The sequence below is a fragment of the Lynx rufus genome, unplaced genomic scaffold, assembly GCF_022079265.1.
Source record: "Lynx rufus isolate CCGP_SWC_20201006 ecotype Redwood Valley unplaced genomic scaffold, mLynRuf1.p SCAF_4, whole genome shotgun sequence".
Taxonomy (NCBI): domain Eukaryota; kingdom Metazoa; phylum Chordata; class Mammalia; order Carnivora; family Felidae; genus Lynx; species Lynx rufus.
This window is the reverse complement of record NW_025814856.1, coordinates 3,977,721-3,998,294: the sequence shown is the minus strand read 5'-3', so window position 1 is coordinate 3,998,294 and position 20,574 is coordinate 3,977,721. Positions and strand designations below refer to the sequence as shown.

Genomic DNA, 20,574 nt, shown 5'->3' with positions numbered 1-20,574 from the left:
GCTGTCCCACGGTTTGGGTTGGCTCCATGCTTCCTCGTAATGACATCCAGGTTTTGCATTTGGGGGCAGCACTGTCACAGGAGAGACACTATGGATTCTCAGTGCAGCATGTCGGGAGCCCAAAGACATTGATTTGTCCCATTGTTGGTGCTGTGAGTCTTGATCACGTGATTAAGGCGCTGTCTGCTGGGTCTCTCCACTGTAAAGTTCCTCCTTATTCCTGGATAGTCTATTTCTAAACCTCTTTCTGCTATCAGATCAGGGCAAAATTTAAGCCAAGGGAAAATTTCCCCCAAATCAATTTTTATGTAGCCTGTATGACAGCAGGTATAGATCCTTATATGGTAACACATACTTTTCATGTACACTCATATTTTTATTATTTATTTATTTATTTATTTATTATATTTTTATTTATTTATTTATTTTATTTATTTATTTTTGCTTAGAAATGTGCAGTCACCTCCTAAAGGCAGACATCGCCAAAGGGGACACATATTTCTAAATTCTTTTAGCTGGAAGGCTAGCACGCCCTCCACCATCACCCCCCAAAAAACACACAAAGATTCCCAACACACATGAGTAAAGGACTGAATCTTCAGTCTGTGCAAATTATTCTAATCTAGGCTTGGTGCCTTCTGCTCCAGTGACCTATAGACTTTCTTTCTCAAAGAGGAAAATTAGACAAAATATCTGATCTACTGGGATATGGCTTACACACACTCAGGTGTTTTCTCCCCCAGCCTTGTGTCATTTCTTTCTTTCTTTTTTTTAAAATTTATTGCCAATGCGTGTAGTCTTGGCTTCGGGAGTGCATTCCTATGATTCGTCACTTACATACAACCCCAATGCTCATCCCAAGTGTCCTCCTCAATGCCCATCACCCATTTTCCCCACTCCCCCATATCCTATTCCCATCAACCCTCAGTCTGTTCTCTATGTTTAAGAGTCTCTTATGGTTTGTCTCCCTCTCTCTTTGTATCTAATTTTTCCTTCCCTCCCACTATGGTCTTCTGTTTCTCAAATTCCACACATGAGTGAAAAAATACGATATCTGCCTTTCTCTGACTGACTTATTTCACTTAGCATAATACCCTCCAGATCCATCCATGTTGTTGCAAATGGTCAGCTTTCCTTCTTTTTCATCACCCAGTAGTATTCCATTCTCTGTATATATAGCCATTCATCAGTTGATGGACATTTGAGCTCTTTCCATAATTTGGCTGTTGTTGAAATGCTACTATAACCACTGGAGTACATGTGCCCCTACGAATCAGCACCCGTGTGCCCTTTAGGATAAATTTCTAGTAGTGCTATTGCTGGGCCATAGGGTAAATCTAATTTTGATTTTTTGAGGGACCTCCACACTGTTTTCCAGTGTGGCTACACCAGTTTGTATTCCCACCAACAGTGCAAGAGGGTTCCCCTTTCTCCACATCCTCACCAACATCTGTTGTTTCCTGAGTTGTTACTTTTAGCCACTCTGACCAGTGTGAGGGGGTATCTCAATGTGTTTTTGGTTTGTATTTCCCTGATGATGAGTGATGTCGAGCATCTTGTCATGTGTCTGTTTACCATCTGGATGTCTTCTTTGGAAAAGTGTCTATTCATGTTTTCTGCCCATTTCTTCACTGGATTATTTGTTTTCTGGGTGTTGAGTTTGGTAAGTTGTTTATAGATTTTGTATACTAACTAACCCTTTATCCGTTATGTCATTTGCAAATATCTTTTCCCATTCCATCGGTTACCTGTTAGTTTTGTTGATTGTTTCCCGTGCTGTGCAGAAACTTTTTACCATGATGAGGTCCCAAATGGTCCGCTTTTGCTTTTATTTCCCTTGCCTTCAGAGACACATCAAGTAAGAAGTTGCTGCGGCCGAGGTCAAAGAGGTTGCTGCCAGTTTTCTCCTGTAGGATCTTTATGGTTTCCTGTCTCATATTTAGGTCTTTCATCCATTTTCAATTTATTTTTGTGTATGGTGTAAGAAAGTGGTCCAGGTTCATTCTTCTGCATGTTGCTGTCCAGTTCTCCCAGCACCATTTGCTAAAGAGACTGTCTTTTTTCCATTGGATACTCTTTCCTGTTGTCAAATATTAGTTGGCCATATACTTGTGGGTGCATTTCTGGGCTCTCTATTTTGTTCCATTGGTGTATGTGTTTTTGTGCCAATACCATACTGTCTTGATGATTGCAGCTTTGTAATACAGACTAAAGTCCGGGATTGTGATGCCTCCAGCTTTGGTTTTCTTTTCAACATTACTTTGGCTATCTGGGGTCTTTTGTGGTTTCATAAAAATTTTAGGGGCGCCTGGGTGGCTTGGTCGGTTAAGCGTCCGACTTCGGCTCAGGTCATGATCTCACAGTTCGTGAGTTGGAGCCCCGCATCGGGCTCTGGGCTGACAGCTCAGAGCCTGGAGCCTGTTTCAGATTCTGTGTCTCCCTCTCTCTCTGCCCCTCCCCTGTTCATGTTCTGTCTCTCTCTGTCTCATAAATAAACGTTAAAAAAATATATATTTTTTAAATTTTAGGATTGTTTGTTCTAGCTCTGTGAAGAATGCTGGTGCTATTTTCATTGGGATTGCAGTGAATGTGTAGATTACCTTGGGTAGTATCGACGTTTTAACAATACTTACTCTTCCAATCCATGAGCATGGAATGTTTTTCCATTTCTTTGTGTCTTTTTCTAGTTCTTTCATAAGATTTCTATGGTTTTCAGTGTGCAGATCTTTTACATCTTTGGTTAGGTTTGTTTCTATGTATTTTATAATTCTTGGTGCAATTGTAAATGGAATATATTCCTTGATACTTCTTTCTGTTACTTCATTATTTGTGTCTAGAAATGCAACCGATTTCTATATGTTGATTTTGTATCCTGTGAGTTTCCTGAATTCATGTATCAGTTCCAGCAGTTTTAGGTGGACTCTTCGGTAGAGTTTCCTGTCATTTGTGAAGAGTGAAAGTTTGACTTCTTCTTGTCAATTTGGATGCCTTTTATTTCGTTTTGTTGCCTGATTGCTGAGGCTCAGACTTCCAACACTATGTTAAATAACAGTGTGAGAATGGACAGCCCTGTCATGTTCCTGATCTCAGAGGGAAAGTTCTGTTTTTCCCCATTGAGAATGATATTAGCTGTGGGCTTTTCATTTATGGCTTTTATGATGTTAAGGTATATTCCTAATATCCCAACTTTCTTGAGGGTTTTTATTAAGAAAGGATGTTGTATTTTGTCAAATGTTTTTTTCTGCACCTATTGACAGGATCCTATGGTTCTTATCCTTTCTTCTATTAATGTGATATATCACATTGATTGATTTGCAAATATTGAGCCAGCCCTGCAGCCCAGGAATGAATTCCACTTGATCATGGTGAAGAATTCTATTAATATACTATTGAATTCGATTTGTTAGTATCTGGTTGAGAATTTTTGCATCCATGTTCATCAAGGATGGTTGCCTGTAATTCTCTTTTTTAGTGGGGTCTTTGTCTGGTTTTGTAATCAAGGTAATTTTGGCTTCATAGAACGAGTCTGGAAACTTTCCTTCCGTTTATATTTTTTGGAACATCCTGAGAAGAATAGGTATGAACGCTACTTTAAATGTCTGGTAAAATTCCCCTGGGAAGGCATCTGGCCCAGGACTCTTACTTGTTGGGAGATTTTTGATAACGGATTCAATTTCTTCATTGGTTATGGGTCCGTTCAAATTTTCTATTTCTTCCCTTTTGAATTTTGGTAGTGTGTGGGTGTCTAGGAATTTGTCCAATTCTTCCAGGGTGTCCAGTTTGTTTGCACATAATTGTTCATCATATTCTCAAAAAATTGTATGTATTTCTGTGGTGTTTGTTTTGATCTCTCCTCTTTCATTTGTGATTTTATCTATTGTGGTCCTCTATTTTCTTTTTGAGAAGTCTGGTTAGGGGTTATCAACATTCTTTATTCTTTCCAAAAACCATCTCTTAGATTCTTCTGGGTTTTTAAAATTCTTTATTGTTTATTTCTGCTCTAATCTTTATTATTTCTATTCTGCTGCTGACCTTGGGCTTTCTTTTTTTTTTTTTTAATTTTTTTTCAATGTTTATTTATTTTTGGGACAGAGAGAGACAGAGCATGAACAGGGGAGGGGCAGAGAGAGAGGGAGACACAGAATCGGAAACAGGCTCCAGGCTCTGAGCCATCAGCCCAGAGCCTGACGCGGGGCTCGAACTCCAGGACCGCGAGATCGTGACCTGGCTGAAGTGGGATGCTCAACCGACTGCGCCACCCAGGCGCCCCTGACCTTGGGCTTTCTTTGCTGCTGCCCTTCTAGTTCCTTTAGATGTGAGGTTAGGTTATGTATTGGGGACCTTTCTTGCTTCTTGAGACAGGCCTGAATTACAATGTATTGTCCTTTTAGAACTGCCTTTGCTGAATCCCAAAGGCTTTGGACTGCTGTGTGTTCATTTTCATTTGCTTCCATACATGTTTTGATTTCTTCTTTAATTTCATGGTTGACCCATTCATGCTTTAGTTGGATGTTCTTTAATATGCATGTATTAAGGGGATTTCCAAATTTTTTCTTGTGGTTGATACCAAGTTTCATAGTGTTGTGATCTGAAAATAAGCATGGTATGATCTCAATCCTTTTATACTTGTTGAGGGCTGTTTTGTGACCCAGTATGTGATCTATTTTCAAGAATGTTCCATATGCCCTCGAGAAGAATGTGTATTCTGCTGTTTTGGATGAAAACTTCTGAATATACGTTAAGTCCATCTGGTCCAATGTGTCATTCAGAGCCATTGTGTCCTTATTGATTTTCTGACTAGATGGTCTGTCCATTGCAGCAAGTGGAGTATTAAAGTCCCCTACAATCACGGTATTATTATCTATACATTTATTTATATTTGTGATTAATTGATTTACATATTTGGGTGCTCTCATGTTGGGGGCATAAACATTTACAATTGTTAGCTCTTCTTGATGATGGACCCCTCAGTTATGATATAATGGCCTTCTTCATCTCTTGTTACAGTCTTTGTGTTAAAATCTAGTTCGTCTGGTATAAATATGGCTACTCCAGCTATCTTTTGATGTCCAATAGCATGATAGATGGTTCTCCATCCCCTCACTCTCAATCTGCAGGTGTCCTCAGGTCTAAAAGGAGTCTCTTGTAGGCAACATATAGATGGATCTTATTTTTTTTTTATCCATTCTGATACCCTGTGTCTTTTGATTGGGGCATTTAGTCCATTTACATTGAGAGTGATTATTGAAAGGTATGGATTTACTGTCATTGTGTTATCTGCAGGTTTCGTGCTTATGGTGATGTCTCTGGTCCCTTGTAGTCATTGCTGCTTTCCACTCACAGAGTCCCCCTTACACTCTCCTGCAGGGCCGGTTTAGTGGTCACAAACTCCTTCAGTTTTTGTTTGTCTGGGAAAGCCTTTATCTCTCCTTCTATTCTGAATGGCAGCCTTCCTGGATGAAGGATTCTTGGCTGCCTAGTTTTGCTATTCAGCACATTGAATGTTTCCTGCCCCTCGCTTCTGGCCTGCCAAGTTTCAGTGGACAGGTCTGCTACTACCCTTATGTGTCTACCCTTGTAGGTTAAGGCCCGTTTTTCCCTAGCTGCTTTCATAATTCTCTTTTTATCTTTGTATTTTGCAGTTTCACTACGATTATGTCATTTTTTGTTGATTTTGAAGGGAGTTCTCTGTGCCTCTAGCACTTGGATGCCTGTTTCCTTCCCCAGATGAGGGAAGTTCTCAGCTATAATTTGTTCACATAAACCTTCTGCCCCTTTCCTTCTCTCTTCTTCTTCCAGAACTCCTATGATACGGTTATTATTTCATTTCACAGAATCACGTAGGTCTCTAAATCTCCCCTCATGGTCTAGTAATTTCCTTGCCCTCCTTTTTTTCAGCTTCATCATTTTCCATAACTTTGTCTTCTATTTCGCTTATTCTCTCTTCGACTTCTTCCATCCTTGCTGTCACTGCAGCTGGGTTATTTTGTATCTCATTTACAACATTTCTTAATTCTTCTTGATTATTTCATAGGTCTTTGATCTCTGCAACAATAGATTCCCTGGTGTCTCCTATGCTTTTTTCAAGCCCAGCTATCAGTCTTACGACTGTTATTCTAAATTCTTGTTCAGATATATTGTTTATATCTTTTTTGAGCAGTTATCTGCCTGTCATTTATTCCTGGAATTTCTCATGAGGAGAGGTCTTCCATTTCATCATTTTGGCTAGGTTTCTGGTTTTTACACGTTTTAATAGCTTGTTATGTGTCCTGCACCTGCAAGTCCTACCATATTAAGAATAGGTCCTGAGACTTCAGGAAGTGTTTGTGGAGTGTGATCATGTTACATATTTGGCTGTTCTGTCACACTGCTCATAGTGGTGATGGTTTGGACCTTCCACCAGGGGTGTTTTGATTTGTTCACTGAAGGAACCCTGGAAAAACGAAAGGTGAGGGAAGCCTGATTCCCATACAAATAAAAAATGAAAGGGTCAGAAAAAAAAAAGACCAGGCAGAGAATCAAAGAAACTATAAGGCTTAACCCAGAGAGAGAAGGGGGAAATTAATAAGGAGATACAGAAAAAGTGTAAAAACAATAGAGAAAAATGCCTGACTAAACAAACAAACAAACAAACAAACAGAATGGAGAATGAAACCAGGTGGGGTGTATTTATATATATATATATATAGAGAGAGAGAGAGACTTGACCAAAAGTCAAATCAGAAACTGTGATCGTGATTCCAAAGGAAATAAAAAGAGGAAGGTAAAAAGAAGGGAAAAGAGAAAAAATGAAAGAAAAGAAAAGAGAAAAAGAAAAACAAAACAAAACAAAATGGACTAACATAGAAAACTGCAGGACAGCTGCCTGTTGGTGCTCAGGACTGCTGGCTGTGCTGGTCTGGAGGAGAGGCTGTCTGGCCTGGTCAGGGTCAGTCCTGCTCCAGTATTTAAGCAGTTACCAGGCATGGAGGGGCGGGGTTTGTTGTAAACCGGTCCTGCCTCCACTGGGGGCTGCTGTCCTGTTCCCTGAAGCCCCGCCATGTTGGTGATGGGGAGAAAAGTGTCTCAAACCATGCTGTTCAGACTGTCCTCATAGAGGAGTGCAGGGAGGGTGGGGGCCAGCTTGTCCTGTTCCACAGTCTCCTGCACCTCCTAGATGCTCAGATGGGATTGAAAACAAGATGCCTTAAAGAATCCCACACCTCACAGACTCGGTTCTGGGGTAGCACCATTCTGCCCAGCCTACACGGCTGATGCCTGCAGGGTCTTTTTTCCTTGGGGTGGCACTAAACCCTCTTCCCACAGTACTCCAGGGTGGGGACTGCTCTCTCCCAGTCACCCCTGAGATCGCTACTGGGCCCTGGGGCTGGCTCCCTCTCCACGAGGCATGTGCACACTGCAAGCTGCAAGAGAAAGTCTTGCACCCCTGAAAACTCTAATCTTCAACTCCTGAGACTTTGCAAAGTACATGCACTGTACTGGCACTGTGCAAAGTACTGGCACTCTCCATATTTCTCGTTCCCCCTCCATGGTCCAGAGATGTTTTTCTCTCGTCCGAACACAATGCCATACTCCTACAGCCTCTTTCTCTCCCTTTTGTGTCTCCACAGAAGGGGTCCCCTCCCCTCCATGCCTATGCTGACCGTTTTACCTCTCCCAATCCACATACATGCACCTCAGTCCCGCCAAGCTGTCTCCTTCCACCTTCGGAGATGTTTCTATCACTCCCCAGACCTATTTCCTGGGTGTTCCAAGTGTTCTGACCTCAATACAGCTGTGTTTGAGGGACCAGGAAAATCCTTGTCCCACTACTTCTCTGGCATCTTGACTCCAGTCTTTTCTGTTTTAATGTGTTTTTTTTTTTTTCGAGAGAGAGTGTGTGTGTGCACGCAAGCAGGGAAGGGGCAGAGAGAGGGGGACAGAGGATCCCAAGCAGGCTCATAGTGACAGCAGCAAGCCTGGTGAAAGTCTCAAACTCACCAACCATGAGATCATGACCAGAGCAGAAGTCGGACACTCAAGTGACTGAGCCACCCAGGTGCCCCAAATTGTGTAATTTCTTTAGCCGATTGGGGGTGAGACAGAGAGCTGCCTGCATGTTTGTATCTGACATGCACTTTGTTGGATTATTCCAGAATATGGGTGGATTTAGGCATCAGTCGATTTCACCTACTTTGTTATTAAGAAGACCCAAAGCCACGTTACAACCTGCCCAGACAGGGTTGAACCATATTCTGGCCCCATTTGGTCTACTTGCTGATGGCGTCAGGCTTGCTCAAAAGGCCACCCCATCGCCCGGGGTCACCAACAGGTCTGGGGAGTCTCTCGAGCCACCTGTTTGCTTGGGGGCCATAACCATCAGATGTAGCGGGCATGGAGCCTGGGAGCCACTATGCTTACTTAGATGCTCACACAAATGCTTCATTTCTATGAAAATCAGAGCAGGGGGAAATAGTCCTAGCCTGGACTATTTCTGCCCCTATACCGACACAGTTGTCAAATGTCATTTTTAATGGTATTTTTGGGGAGAAAGGAGCAATAAAGACAAACATGACTGCCCCCCTCCCCAGGCCATCATGGAACTATGGGTGTGTTTTTCTGGTAGGAACCTCTTCAGCCATTTAGAGATGAGTATCTCTGGGGACAGTGGAGAAATGGGTCCGTTCTCAACCCAGATTTGTCTCCTCCTCACCCGTGCCTCCCAGGTGACTTGGATGAAGATATAATCCCGGAAGAGGAAATCATTTCCCGAAGCCAGTTCCCTGAGAGCTGGCTGTGGCGCATAGAGGAACTCCGTGAACCTGAGAAAGATGGGTAAGGCTGAGACACCCCCCCACCTTAACCCCCCCACCCCCAGGCCAGCTCCTATAGCGGCCCCATCTGGACCACTTCGTTTGAATGCACCCATGCCTCTCTTTTCTGGAATCACTGGGCAACCCCACAACCCAGCCTAGAAAAAAAATCAAGAGTCAGGCTCCCTCCGTGTGCCCAGCCCCCACTCCTCCCTCCAACCTGCCCCTTGGGGCCCCTCCACACCAGCTCTCCCCCCAGGCCCCTGACACCTGCCTCTTTTTAATACCCCCACTTCTCCTCTATCCAGAATCTCCACAAAGACCATGAATATATTTTTGAAAGACTCCATCACCACCTGGGAGATTCTGGCGGTGAGCTTGTCGAACAAGAAAGGTGAGAGAAGGTGGTGGCCCCATGCTCACGAGTCAGGGATCCCAGGGCCATTGGGCGTTTTCTCATCCCATCCAGAGAGATCCCCTGTTTCTTGGTGGCTGACACACTGCTCCCAGGTGACAAGTGGGGGTGTCAGATCCTGCTCTGTGGGTGACGAGTCAGCGCGTTTTGTAAATAGATTTTCTTTCGAGAGCAGTTTTAGGTTGACAGCAAAATTGAGGGGAAGGTACAGAGAGTTCCCACATACACCCAGTCTACCCACCCCCGACGCACACAGTCTGCCCCGCGCAGACAGGCACTATCAGCATCCCTCACCAGCATGGCGTATTCGTGACACTGACACGCCTATCGTCACCCCAAGTTCATCATTGACATGAGCGTTCACTCTCAGTGTTGTACGATCTATAGGTTTGGACACAGATATAAGGACATACAGAATAATTTGCAACAACAAACACGCTTAAGGGGTGGTGTTGACAGGGTGATGGGTAAATCCATTAAGAATATATGAAGGAGGTAGCAGGATGAAATGTATGATTGGCACATTGGCGGCCAGATTGTGAAACTTGGCAAAAAAAAAAAAAAAGGTAACCAGGGGGTAGGGGGCCCACCACAGGGAGCTGGGGAGCCCTGGTCTAATGGGGGTGGTCTCAGGCAGGCCTCGGAGCAGGGTGAGGAGAGGGAGGCACTAATTTTAAGGCAGATGTGTGATACTTTCATGTGATCATTTTGAAAAAATCAACGTGAATGCAAAAAAAAAAAAATCCATGATGAACAAAATATCTCCATTGTAAATAGAAGCCAGCACTGAGCTGAGCCATCATGGAGTTTGAGACAAGAGGGAAAATGAGTGCGCCCCGCCGCCCCCCGCCCCCCGCCCCCCATTCCTGATTTAGGTACATTTTAAAGGTTAATTTTTTCGCTGAGCATTAAAGTAGGTGAAAAAATATTGAAACATTAAAAGGGAGGTATGTTAGGGGACTGGGGTTGCTCTGTTAAGTGTCTGAACTAGGCTCCAATCATGATCTCACGGTTCATGAGTTTGAGCCTCATGTTGGACGCTGTGTTTTACCAGGTACAATTTTTTTTAAGTTTATTTATTTATTTTGAGAGAGAGAAAGAGAGAGATACAGCGTGAATAGGGAAGGGGCAGAGAGACGGGGAGAGAGAGAGAATCCCAAGTAGGCTCTGAGCTACCGGCCAATGCAGGGCTTGAACTCATGAGACCCCGAGATCATGACCTGAGCCGAAACTGAGAGTCAGATGCTTATTGACTGAGCCACCCAGACGCCCTTTACCTGGTACCATTTTTAACTCCCAACACATTATCTCATTCAGTGCTCACAAGAACCCTCTGAGGTTGGTACATTTATTCTCCGACAAATGAGGATACTGAAGCTAGGGAAGGCAGGTCACTTGCCCAAGATCACCAGGGGATGAACCTTTCCGGAACGCCATCTTAGAGGCTCAGAATTTATATTTTAGGATGGTTGCCAGTGGAACTTGGAAATTTTAGACTCCTGAGATACCATGAATGCAAAGAGTCAGCAGAGTTACAAGCAGGGAGCTCCTCAAGCTTAAATGTCTGGATTCAAATCCCCGGTCGTCCGCTAGGCAGCTGTGTGGCCTGAGTCAAGTTACTCACCCTCTCTGTGTGCATCCATAAAACAGGTATAATGCAAATAGTAGCCACTCAAAGTGTTGTGCAGAGAGTTTTTTGAGTTAATACGTGTGGAGCCTTTAAAATGGTGCCTGGCACATTACAGATGTTCGATGAGTGTGAGTCATTATTGAAGCCAAACATATTTTATTTTTGTAAATTTTTTTTTTTGAGAGAGAGAGAGAGATCTCGAGCAGGTGAGGGGCAGAGAGAGGGAAACACAGAACCTGAAGCAGGCTCCAGGCTCTGAGCTGTCAGCACAGAGCCAGATGTGGGGCTCGAACTCACAAAACATAAGATCAGACATGAGGTGAAGTTGGATGCTTAACCGACTGAACCACCCAGGCGCCCTGGTTGATTTTTTTTTTAATTAATGGGTTTTCTTAAAAAAATTTTTAATGTTGGGGCGCCTGGGTGGCGCAGTCGGTTAAGCGTCCGACTTCAGCCAGGTCACGATCTCGCGGTGCGTGAGTTCGAGCCCCGCGTCAGGCTCTGGGCTGATGGCTCAGAGCCTGGAGCCTGTTTCTGATTCTGTGTCTCCCTCTCTCTCTGCCCCTCCCCCGTTCATGCTCTGTCTCTCTCTGTCCCAAAAATAAATAAACGTTGAAAAAAAAATTTTTAATGTTTATTTACTTTTGAGGGAGACAGAGACAGAGCATGAGCGGGGAGAGGCAGGGAGAGGGAGACACAGAATCTGAAGCAGGCTCCAGGCTCCAGGCTGTCAGCACAGAGCCCGACGCAGGGCTCGAACTCATGAACTGTGAGATCATGACCTGAGCCGAAGTTGGACGCCCAACCGACTGAGCCACCCAGCGTCCCCTAATTAATGGGTTTTCTTAAATAATTTAGGTTTACAGAAACAACTGAGAATTACCACTCACTCCTCAATTCCCCCCAATTCCCGTCTCTAACCCTTTTTTGCATTAGGTGGTACCTTTGCCAAAATCTCTGGGACAACACTGATACATTATCGTCAACTGCAGTCAAAAACTAGGGTTCCCTTTCAGTGATGTACCTTCCATGGGTTTGGACCAACATGCGGTGACATGTAGCTGTCCTTCCAGGGTCACGGAGAGTAGGCGTTTCTCTGCCTCAAACATAACATGGATGGTGTGTCAGAAGTCATTCCATGTGTTGTTCTCTCGCGCTCCTTCCAGCTTGTTCAAGGAAAAGCTAAGTCTGGTGCAAGGATGTCCTCATCTCCTCTGTAGGTCTTGACTGACTTGCATTAGCAAGGAGAGAGCAGGTCTGCTTTCTGCAGGCACAACGTGAGCTGGCCAGTATTTAACAAAACAAAACTGTTTTGTTTCCCTGGAGGTAGCCTCCTGTTTGTGGTGCAAAAGCTGGTTTTTCACCCACCAGAGTAAATTAAATCTGGCTTTAAGAATGTGAAAACAGGGGCGCCTAGGTGACTCAGTCGGTTAAGCTTCGGACTTCAGCTCAGGTCACGATCTCGCGGTCCGTGAGTTCGAGCCCCGCATCGGGCTCTGGGCTGATGGCTCAGAGCCTGGAGCCTGCTTCCGATTCTGTGTCTCCCTCTCTCTCTGCCCCTCCCCCGTTCATGCTCTGTCTCTGTCTCAAAAATAAATAAACGTTAAAAAAAATTAAAAAAAAAAAAGAATGTGAAAACAGAGGGGCGCCTGGGTGGCTCAGTCGGTTGAGCATCTGACTTCAGCTCAGGTCATGATCTCACGGTTCGTGAGTTCGAGCCCCGTGTCGGGCTCTGTGCTGACAGCTCGGACCCTGGATTCGCTTCAGATTCCGTGTCTCCCTCTCTCTCTGACCTTCCCCCATTCATGCTCTGTTTCTCTCTGTCTCAAAAATAAATAAACATTAAATATATATATATATATATATATATATATATATATATATATAGAATGTGAAAACAGGGAGCGGAGGGCGTCTGGGTGGCTCAGTTGGTTAAGTGTCTGACTTTGGCTCAGGTCATGATCTCATGGTCCATGGGTTCGAGCCCTGCGTCGGGCTCTGTGCTGACAGCTTAGACCCTGGAGCCTGCTTCAGATTCTGTGTCCCCCTCTCTCTGCCCCTCCCCCGTTCCAGCTCTGCCTCTCAAAAATAAATAAACATTAAAAAAATGTAAAAATGAATAGTAGATAAGAAATGATAACTACCTCCCGTGACTATAACAGACCCCCCGAGAATGATGAATAATGACTGTAGGTTAGCAAATAAGGATTTTGTTCAAGTCTCTATTTTTTTCAACACTGAAGAATAGACACACAAAAATTATTAAATTATAATATATTTCTTTTTTAACTGCATTTTAAAAATATTTACTTATTTTTGAGAGACTGAGAGTGGGGGGGGGGGGAGCAGAGAGAGAGGGAGAAAGAGAATCCAAAGCAGTCTCCACACCATCAGCTCAGAGCCTGAGGCCAGGCTCCGACTCAGGAACCTGGAGATCATGACCTGAGCTGACACCAGGAGTCAGATGCTTAACCACCTGAGCCAACCAGGTGCTCCAAATTTTAATACACTTCTTGGTGCAACACTGTTTTTATTTTTTTAGTGTAACTTTTTTTTAACGTTTATTTGTGTTTGAGACAGAGAGAGACAGAGCATGAACGGGGGAGGGGCAGAGAGAGAGGGAGACACAGAATCAGAAGCAGGCTCCAGGCTCTGAACCATCAGCCCAGAGCCCGACGCGGGGCTCGAACTCACGGACTGGGAGACCATGACCTGAGCTGAAGTCGGACGTTTAACCGACTGAGCCACCCAGGTGCCCCAAATTTTAATACACCTTTGGTGCAACATTATTTTTATTTATTTTTTTAGTGTAACATTTCAATATGATAAAGCTTTTGCACATTTTGCTTGCATCAACCCAGTGCTTGAATATAGCCTAGTAGCTGTTGAATCACAAATTAACCATCGGTTTTGCAGTCATTTTTACTCCTGTAGATCAGCACCGTCCACCAGAAATACGATGCGTGTAATTTTAAATCTTCTGGTAGCCCCATAAAAAAGAGGCGGTGACATCAATTTTATTGTACATTTTTTTAACCAGATGTCTCCAAAACATTATTCTTTCAACATGTGATAAATATGTTAAAAAATATGTTGAAAAATATGTTGAAAAAAGCATCATCAGACTCATAATAATGTTATAACCATCTGTTCATATTTGAGAATAACCTATTAATACCTCAAAATTACGAAAGATACATTTACTTGATCATCTAAGCCTTTGATGTATCATATATTTTATACTTGCAGAACGTTTCAATAAGGGTGCTACCATTTTTCTTTTTTAAGATTTTAATTTTATTTGTAAGTCATCTCCACACCCCACGTGAGCTTGAACTCATGGCCCCAGATCAAGAATCACACCCACCACTGACTGAGCCAGTCAGTGGAAAGGCACCCCTAGCCTTTCATTGGAAATACTTTGATCTGTATTTTAGGATTTGCAAAATGTACAGCTGAAAAGGTAGGTTGGCATATGCAAATTGTTCCAAACATGTGTTAAAAAGTTTTCTGAGCTAGCCACATTCCAAGTGCCCAGGAACCAGAGAGAGCTCAGGCTACCATTTTGGAGAGCCCAGGTATGGACCCTTCGGGTGTGCTCGAGCCCTTCCCCCTGCACACCTACCTGTGAGTAAAACTACAAGAAGAAAATGGAAACCGTACATCACAGTGACTCCCAGCTGCCACCACTATCGGTAATGTGTCACCTGTGCAATTGTTTAGCCCCTGGGCTTGCACAAACACAGGCTGAGCTTGACACAGCTCCCGCAGTGAGGGGTAAGCACTGAGAGCCTGTCCACCTCCTTCCCTTGACACTCCACTCCTGGGCAGGGATCTGCGTGGCTGACCCCTATGAGGTCACGGTGATGCAAGACTTCTTCATCGACCTGCGGCTACCCTACTCTGCCGTGCGCAATGAGCAAGTGGAGATCCAGGCCGTGCTCTACAATTACCAGGATTCTGGGGAGCTCAAGGTGGGTTCCCGCGGGGGCAGAGGTATGGTGGAGAGCTCGGAAGATGGCAGGTGTGGGGGGGAACCATGGCACATGCCCCTTGACTGATACTCTCCCTGGCAGGCGAGGGTGACCCTGATCTACAACCCAGCCTTCTGCAGCCTGGCCACCGCCAAGAAACCCTATCAGCAGATTCTGAACATCCCAGCCAAGTCCTCAATAGCTGTGCCTTTTCTCATCGTGCCTCTGAAGGTTGGCCTACATAACGTGGAGGTCAAGGCTGCTGTCGACAATCGTTTCCTCATGGATGGTGTCAAGAAGTCCTTGAAGGTCGTGGTGAGTCCTTGGGGCACCTGCAGTCCCTTGTCCTTTGGGAGAGGCTCCTGTCTCCCCATGCTGTCAACCCAGGTTGGAGACACTGACTCTGAGACACCAAGAGTGTCCAGTGTCCAGCTTAGGATGTTTGAGAGTCCTGCAAGATTGTAAGCAAGGCCAGGATTAGGGTGAGTAAGTGAGGAACAGTTACATTTCTACACTTTCTTAGTGATGAACATTCTCAAAAATAATACTAGATCAAGTCATAAATAAAAATAAAGCCTGCGGGTGACTGGAGTGCCTGGGTGGCTCAGTCAGTTAAGCGTCTGACTTCAGGTCATGGTCTCACAGCTCATGAGTTTGAGCCCTGTGTTGGGCTCTGCACTGACAGTGGGGAGCACAGAGCCTGCTTTGGGTTCTGTGTCTCCCTCTCTCTGTGCCCCTCCCCTGCCCCCACTCACACTCTGTCTCTTTCTCTCTCAAAAATAAACATCAAATTAAAAAAAATAAAATAAAAGCCTCCTATCATCTTTGTTAATATTTTCAAGCAAAACGTGAGGTCATGAGGGTAACAATCTTTTAACGCACTATTGTAAGGAATCAAAATTAATGCCAAAAAACCTGTGATGAACAAAAGATCAAATTTTAAATACAGACAGTGCCAAGTCAAACCATAATTGGAGCCTGAAGCTAATGGAAAAATGAAGGCTGCCATCCACGTGTCTTTTTTTTAATGGTTGAAATTGTTTGGTGGTTAATTTTCCCCCGAAAACTTAAAGTAATTGAAAAAATATTGAAACATTGAAAAGCAAATGCTTTAAAACTCACAGTGTTATTTTACAGTGAAATGTCTTATTTATATTCATACCAGAATTTACCATAATATTTCTTTTCTGACTTTAATAGAACCAAACTCGGATTTTTTAAACAGATTTTATTTATTTTTTATTTTTTTTAACGATTATTCATCTTTGAGAGACAGAGAGAGACACAGAGCATGAGCGGGGAAGGGGCAGAGAGAGGGACACAGAATCGGAAGCAGGCTCCAGGCTCCAAGCTGTCAGCACAGAACCTGATGCGGGGCTTGAACCCATGAACTGCAAGATCATGACCTGAACCAAAGTCAGATGCTCAACCGACTGAGCCACACAGGCACCCCTATTTTTTTCTATTTAAAAAAATATTTACATATTTTGAAAGAGACAACAGAGTGCAAGCAGGGAAGGGGCTAAGAGAGAAGGAGACAGAGAATCTGAAGCAGGCTCCAGGCTCTAAGCTCTGAGCTGTCATCACAGAGCCCAACATGAGGCTCAAACTCATGAACTGTGAGATCATAACCTGAGCTGAAAGCAGACACTTAACTAAGCCACCCAGGTGACCCAAGGTTTTATTTTTAAGTAATCCCCACGCCCGATGTGGGACTTGAACTTACAACCCCGAGATCAAGAGTCCCATGCTTTTCCACCGAGCCGCACAGGCACCCCCAGGAGCACAATCTTAATTATCCCTTTTATCAGGGGTCCCAGTGTGGCACCAATGGGAAGAAACCCAAGAGGGCGCTGGAGCCTGCACAAGGCTCCCCAGAGACAGTGTGTCCACAACTCCCAATTCTGCACCCTCTGATGCTGGTAGCTTGAAATCTATCATGGCAGGGATGTTCGCAGGATGGAAACTGCCAGTGCCACAAATCAGGATCTTTTCTTCCTGGAGAGATGGCTACCAAATGTTTACCAGCATGCCATGGAGGAGACTGGGTCTCCAAAGGAAAAGGTGTGCATTAGTACCAGCTTCAAGGAGAATGTGTGATGGAAGGGCACAAACAGCAGCAGTCCAGCATGGAAGGAGAGCTTCACTTGGGACATTGATAATAAGATAGCCCCTAGTTTAACTGAGCGCTTACTAAGTGCCAGGCATTGTACTCAGCACTTTATGCACATTCTTTTCTTTTAAGGACATTTGAGAGGCAGTGGGGGTAAACTGACTCCCAGTCACAGAACTAGGATGGGTGATGCCATCGTGCCCATGCCCTGCTGATGAGCTGTGTCTGTTCTTTTATTCACCCGACTTCCCCCTCCCCCATCCCATCCCAACACTGTTCAGCCTGAAGGAATCAAAGTCAAAAAAATTGTGGCCGTTCACACACTGGATCCAGAAAACCGGGGCAGAAGTGAGTCAGCCACAGCAGAAGGGTTGAAAGCTGGGGGGTCGGGGGTAGGGGGTGAGGCAGGGCCTTATGGGAGAGGGTGACGCCACGGGTCCCTCCCATTCCACTGGCAGACGGAGTGCAGCGAGCAGAGATCCACGCCACAAACCTCCGTGACCAGGTACCAGACACAGATTCAGAGACCAGGATCCTCCTACAAGGTGAGCTGCCACTGACCCTCGCCCAGGAAGGCACAGCTCTGGAGAAGGGGGCCTAATTTCTCCGAATTCTGGGTGTATATGCTACCGTGCGTCCCCTGCCTGCACTACAGCTAGAACAGCAGGCCACCTCCCTGATCTGTTTTATAGAAGGCTCCAGGCAGTATTTAGTTCAGCAAATAGCCTTTGCTGATAGAGCCTATATCAAAGGCTTGTTGAGAGGATTAAATGAGATACTGTATGATGTTTCTCTAGAACAGCGCCTAGCAACAGCATGAAGCATGATCTAAGTATTGGTGACGATTGTTCTGGAATTAATTTGCCACTTGTAACAAGAGGCTCAGGGAGCAGATTTGTGTGAAGCATAAGACCCCCTTCCCTACAAATGTAGACACCCTCCCCACTCCCCTACCCCCACCTCGTACCTCCTACCATCACATCCCCTCAGCCCCCAACTGCCCCTGACCTCTTTGGCACTGGCTGCCTGGAGCCTGGGATCGCTGGGGACAGCCCTGGCCCTTCTCACCCCACCCCATGGTGGGTGAGTTGCTTGAGCCCCGTCCTCCCGCCCGGTTGCAGGGACCCCGGTGGCTCAGTTGACTGAGGATGCCATTGACGCGGAGCGACTGAAAAACCTCATCGTGACCCCCTCGGGCTCCGGGGAGCAGAACATGAAAAGCATGACGCCCACGGTCATTGCCGTCCATTACCTGGACCAAACAGAGCAGTGGGACAAGTTGGGACCCACAAAGCGAAAGGAAGCCTTACAGCTCATCAAAAAGGGTGGGTCTGCCTGGGAGACCCTCTCTGCTCCAGCTACCTCCAGAGCAGGGTCCTCCCTGAGACCCAGGCCCCTTTCCAGGCCACGCCCTTCCTCTAAGCTCCTCCCCTTTCAGGATCCCTTCTTTTCAAAGACCTCCCTTGACCTTTGCCCTCTCTGAGACCCTGGGCCCCTCTGAGCCCTCTAGAACTCCCTCTCTCCCTGAGGCCCCCTTGCCCTGAACCCCCTTGAGATCCTTCGCCTCTCTGAACCCCTCTCCTCTGAGAACTCCTTCCCCTTTTAGAAGCCCCTTCCGCTCTTCTAGCAGACTTCCCTGCTCAGCCCTGAGCCCCCTCATTCCTCCCTGAACCCCTGTCTCGCCCCTCAGAGAATCCTTGTCCCCTGAGCCCCTCCACTCAGCCCCTGCTCCTCTGGAGACACTTCTGGCTTCCCTGCAGGGTACTCCCAGCAGCTGGCCTTCAGACAAGACAACTCGGCTTTTGCGGCCTTCCAGAACCGGAAAGCCAGCACCTGGTGAGTGGTCTGGCACCCCACTGAGCAAGGCGGCCTTGGGTGGTCCCACCAGGTCTCGCCCGAAGGGCCCTATGCTATGGACCCTCAGCCCACACCAATGAGCCGCCCACCTTGAGCTGCCACGTGGCCTGTGGACATCAAGCGCCCCCTGTGGCTAGGCTGGCGCCTGCCTTGGGTGGGGGAGCTGGGCCAGCCGGGCCAGCCTGTAGGCCCCGCCCCTCTCTGCTCATTGGTTTCCTGGAATGGCAGTCTCTGGATCCCGGAGGCGATTGGCTGACGCTTTGTGCCGCCCACAGGCTGACAGCCTACGTGGTCAAGGTCTTCTCTCTGGCAGCCAATCTCATTGTCATTCAGGCCGATGTCATCTGCGGAGCTGTCAGATGGCTGATCCTGCAGAGGCAGAAACCCGACGGGGTCTTCCAGGAAGATTCGCCCGTAATTGACCAAGAAATGACTGTAAGAGGCAAGGGTTTAGGGCAGGCTGGGGGGAGGGGTGGCTGTAGTCACAGGATAGACAGGAGAAAGGCTAGCCCTTTGGCTGAGAATGTCAGTATTCCATCTGAAAGACTAGAGGCCTTCAGAATCTAGTGCAAAACAGAAGTCCCTCCCCCTTCATTCAGAAAATATAGAACAACTCACAGCTGTGGTTCTCTAAATGTGGTCTCCAGGGCAGCAGTATCAGCATCACCTTCAAACTAGTTAGAAATGTATTTTCTAAAGCTGGACTCGAGATTCAGGAATCAGACACTTCAGGAGGAGGGCCTAGGAATCAGTTGCTACAAGCCCCCCACCCCCCGCCATATGATGCTGATGCATGCATAAGGTGGAGAATCACTGCCTTAGCCTGACTTTTCAGACTTCCAATCTCACACCATCCCCCTACCCCCATCCACATGCCATCTGTACTGAAAGGAGCCTTGCTCTATCCAGCCACAGGGCCTTTCACATGCTGTTCTCCCTGTCTGGCATGCCAACCCTGGTCATCCTGCAGGGAAATCTTTCCTGATCTCCCCAACTGAGTCACACTCCCACTTTCCAATCTCACTGCCACATCCACTTCTCCTCCTGCACCGCACTCACCAATTTGTTATGATATGTCTACTGGTGAGCCAATTGGTTCATGTCTGTCTCCCCTACTAGATGGGGAGCACTGTGGGGGTGGGACTGGTGTTGGGTTCTTACCCACCATCTTTTCCACAGCATGAGCAACAATTGCTGAATGAGTGAATATTGAAGAGTGTGGCCCACCTAGGGAGAGACACTGAGGAGATTCTCACCCCTGCCTTGACCTGCTGACCCTACAAGAGGTTTGGTCAGCATGTGGGGACATAGTGGTGATACTATCCTTATTTCCTGCTTCCCATTCTAGGGTGGCTACCAGGAGAATAAGGAGAAGGATGTGTCCCTCACAGCCTTTGTTCTCATTGCATTGGAAGAGGCTAAAGATATTTGCAATGATCAGTTCAACGTAAGTGTCCACCCACCCTCTCTTTCTCGCCTCCCTACCCAGGGCACATCACCTTGATGGGTGAGGTGTTACATTCAGGTGAATCCCGGTCCTCCCAGTGCAATAGCAGCCACCACAGCAGCCATAATGCCCATAAAACCATAATAATTCCCAGCATTTTTTGAGCATTTAACTAAGATGCTCATCTAAGTGCTGCACATGCTAAGTCCTGTAATCCTTCTGAGAGTCCGAGACGTAGGCTACTCTTCTTATCCCCAGGTTACAGGGGAGAAAACTAAGACAGAAAGAGATCAAAGAATGGGTCCTTTCTGCCTGCTTTACCCTGTCCAGAGAGTGTCAGCCAATT

The 20,574-nt window shown here is 46.0% G+C and overlaps 1 protein-coding gene across 1 annotated transcript in view; it reads left to right on the top strand.

The window, feature by feature from the left end:
- Positions 1-20,574, top strand: part of LOC124523589 (complement C3-like) — a 44,740-nt gene that overhangs the window by 12,557 nt on the left and 11,609 nt on the right. Inside the window, exons 18-27 of the mRNA XM_047095375.1 lie at positions 8,706-8,814; positions 9,101-9,186; positions 14,669-14,811; positions 14,914-15,126; positions 17,206-17,272; positions 17,383-17,469; positions 18,046-18,249; positions 18,685-18,760; positions 19,057-19,216; positions 20,130-20,228. Of these exons, the coding sequence (XP_046951331.1) occupies positions 8,706-8,814; positions 9,101-9,186; positions 14,669-14,811; positions 14,914-15,126; positions 17,206-17,272; positions 17,383-17,469; positions 18,046-18,249; positions 18,685-18,760; positions 19,057-19,216; positions 20,130-20,228 (1,244 nt within the window). The remainder of the gene's footprint in view (positions 1-8,705; positions 8,815-9,100; positions 9,187-14,668; positions 14,812-14,913; positions 15,127-17,205; positions 17,273-17,382; positions 17,470-18,045; positions 18,250-18,684; positions 18,761-19,056; positions 19,217-20,129; positions 20,229-20,574) is intronic.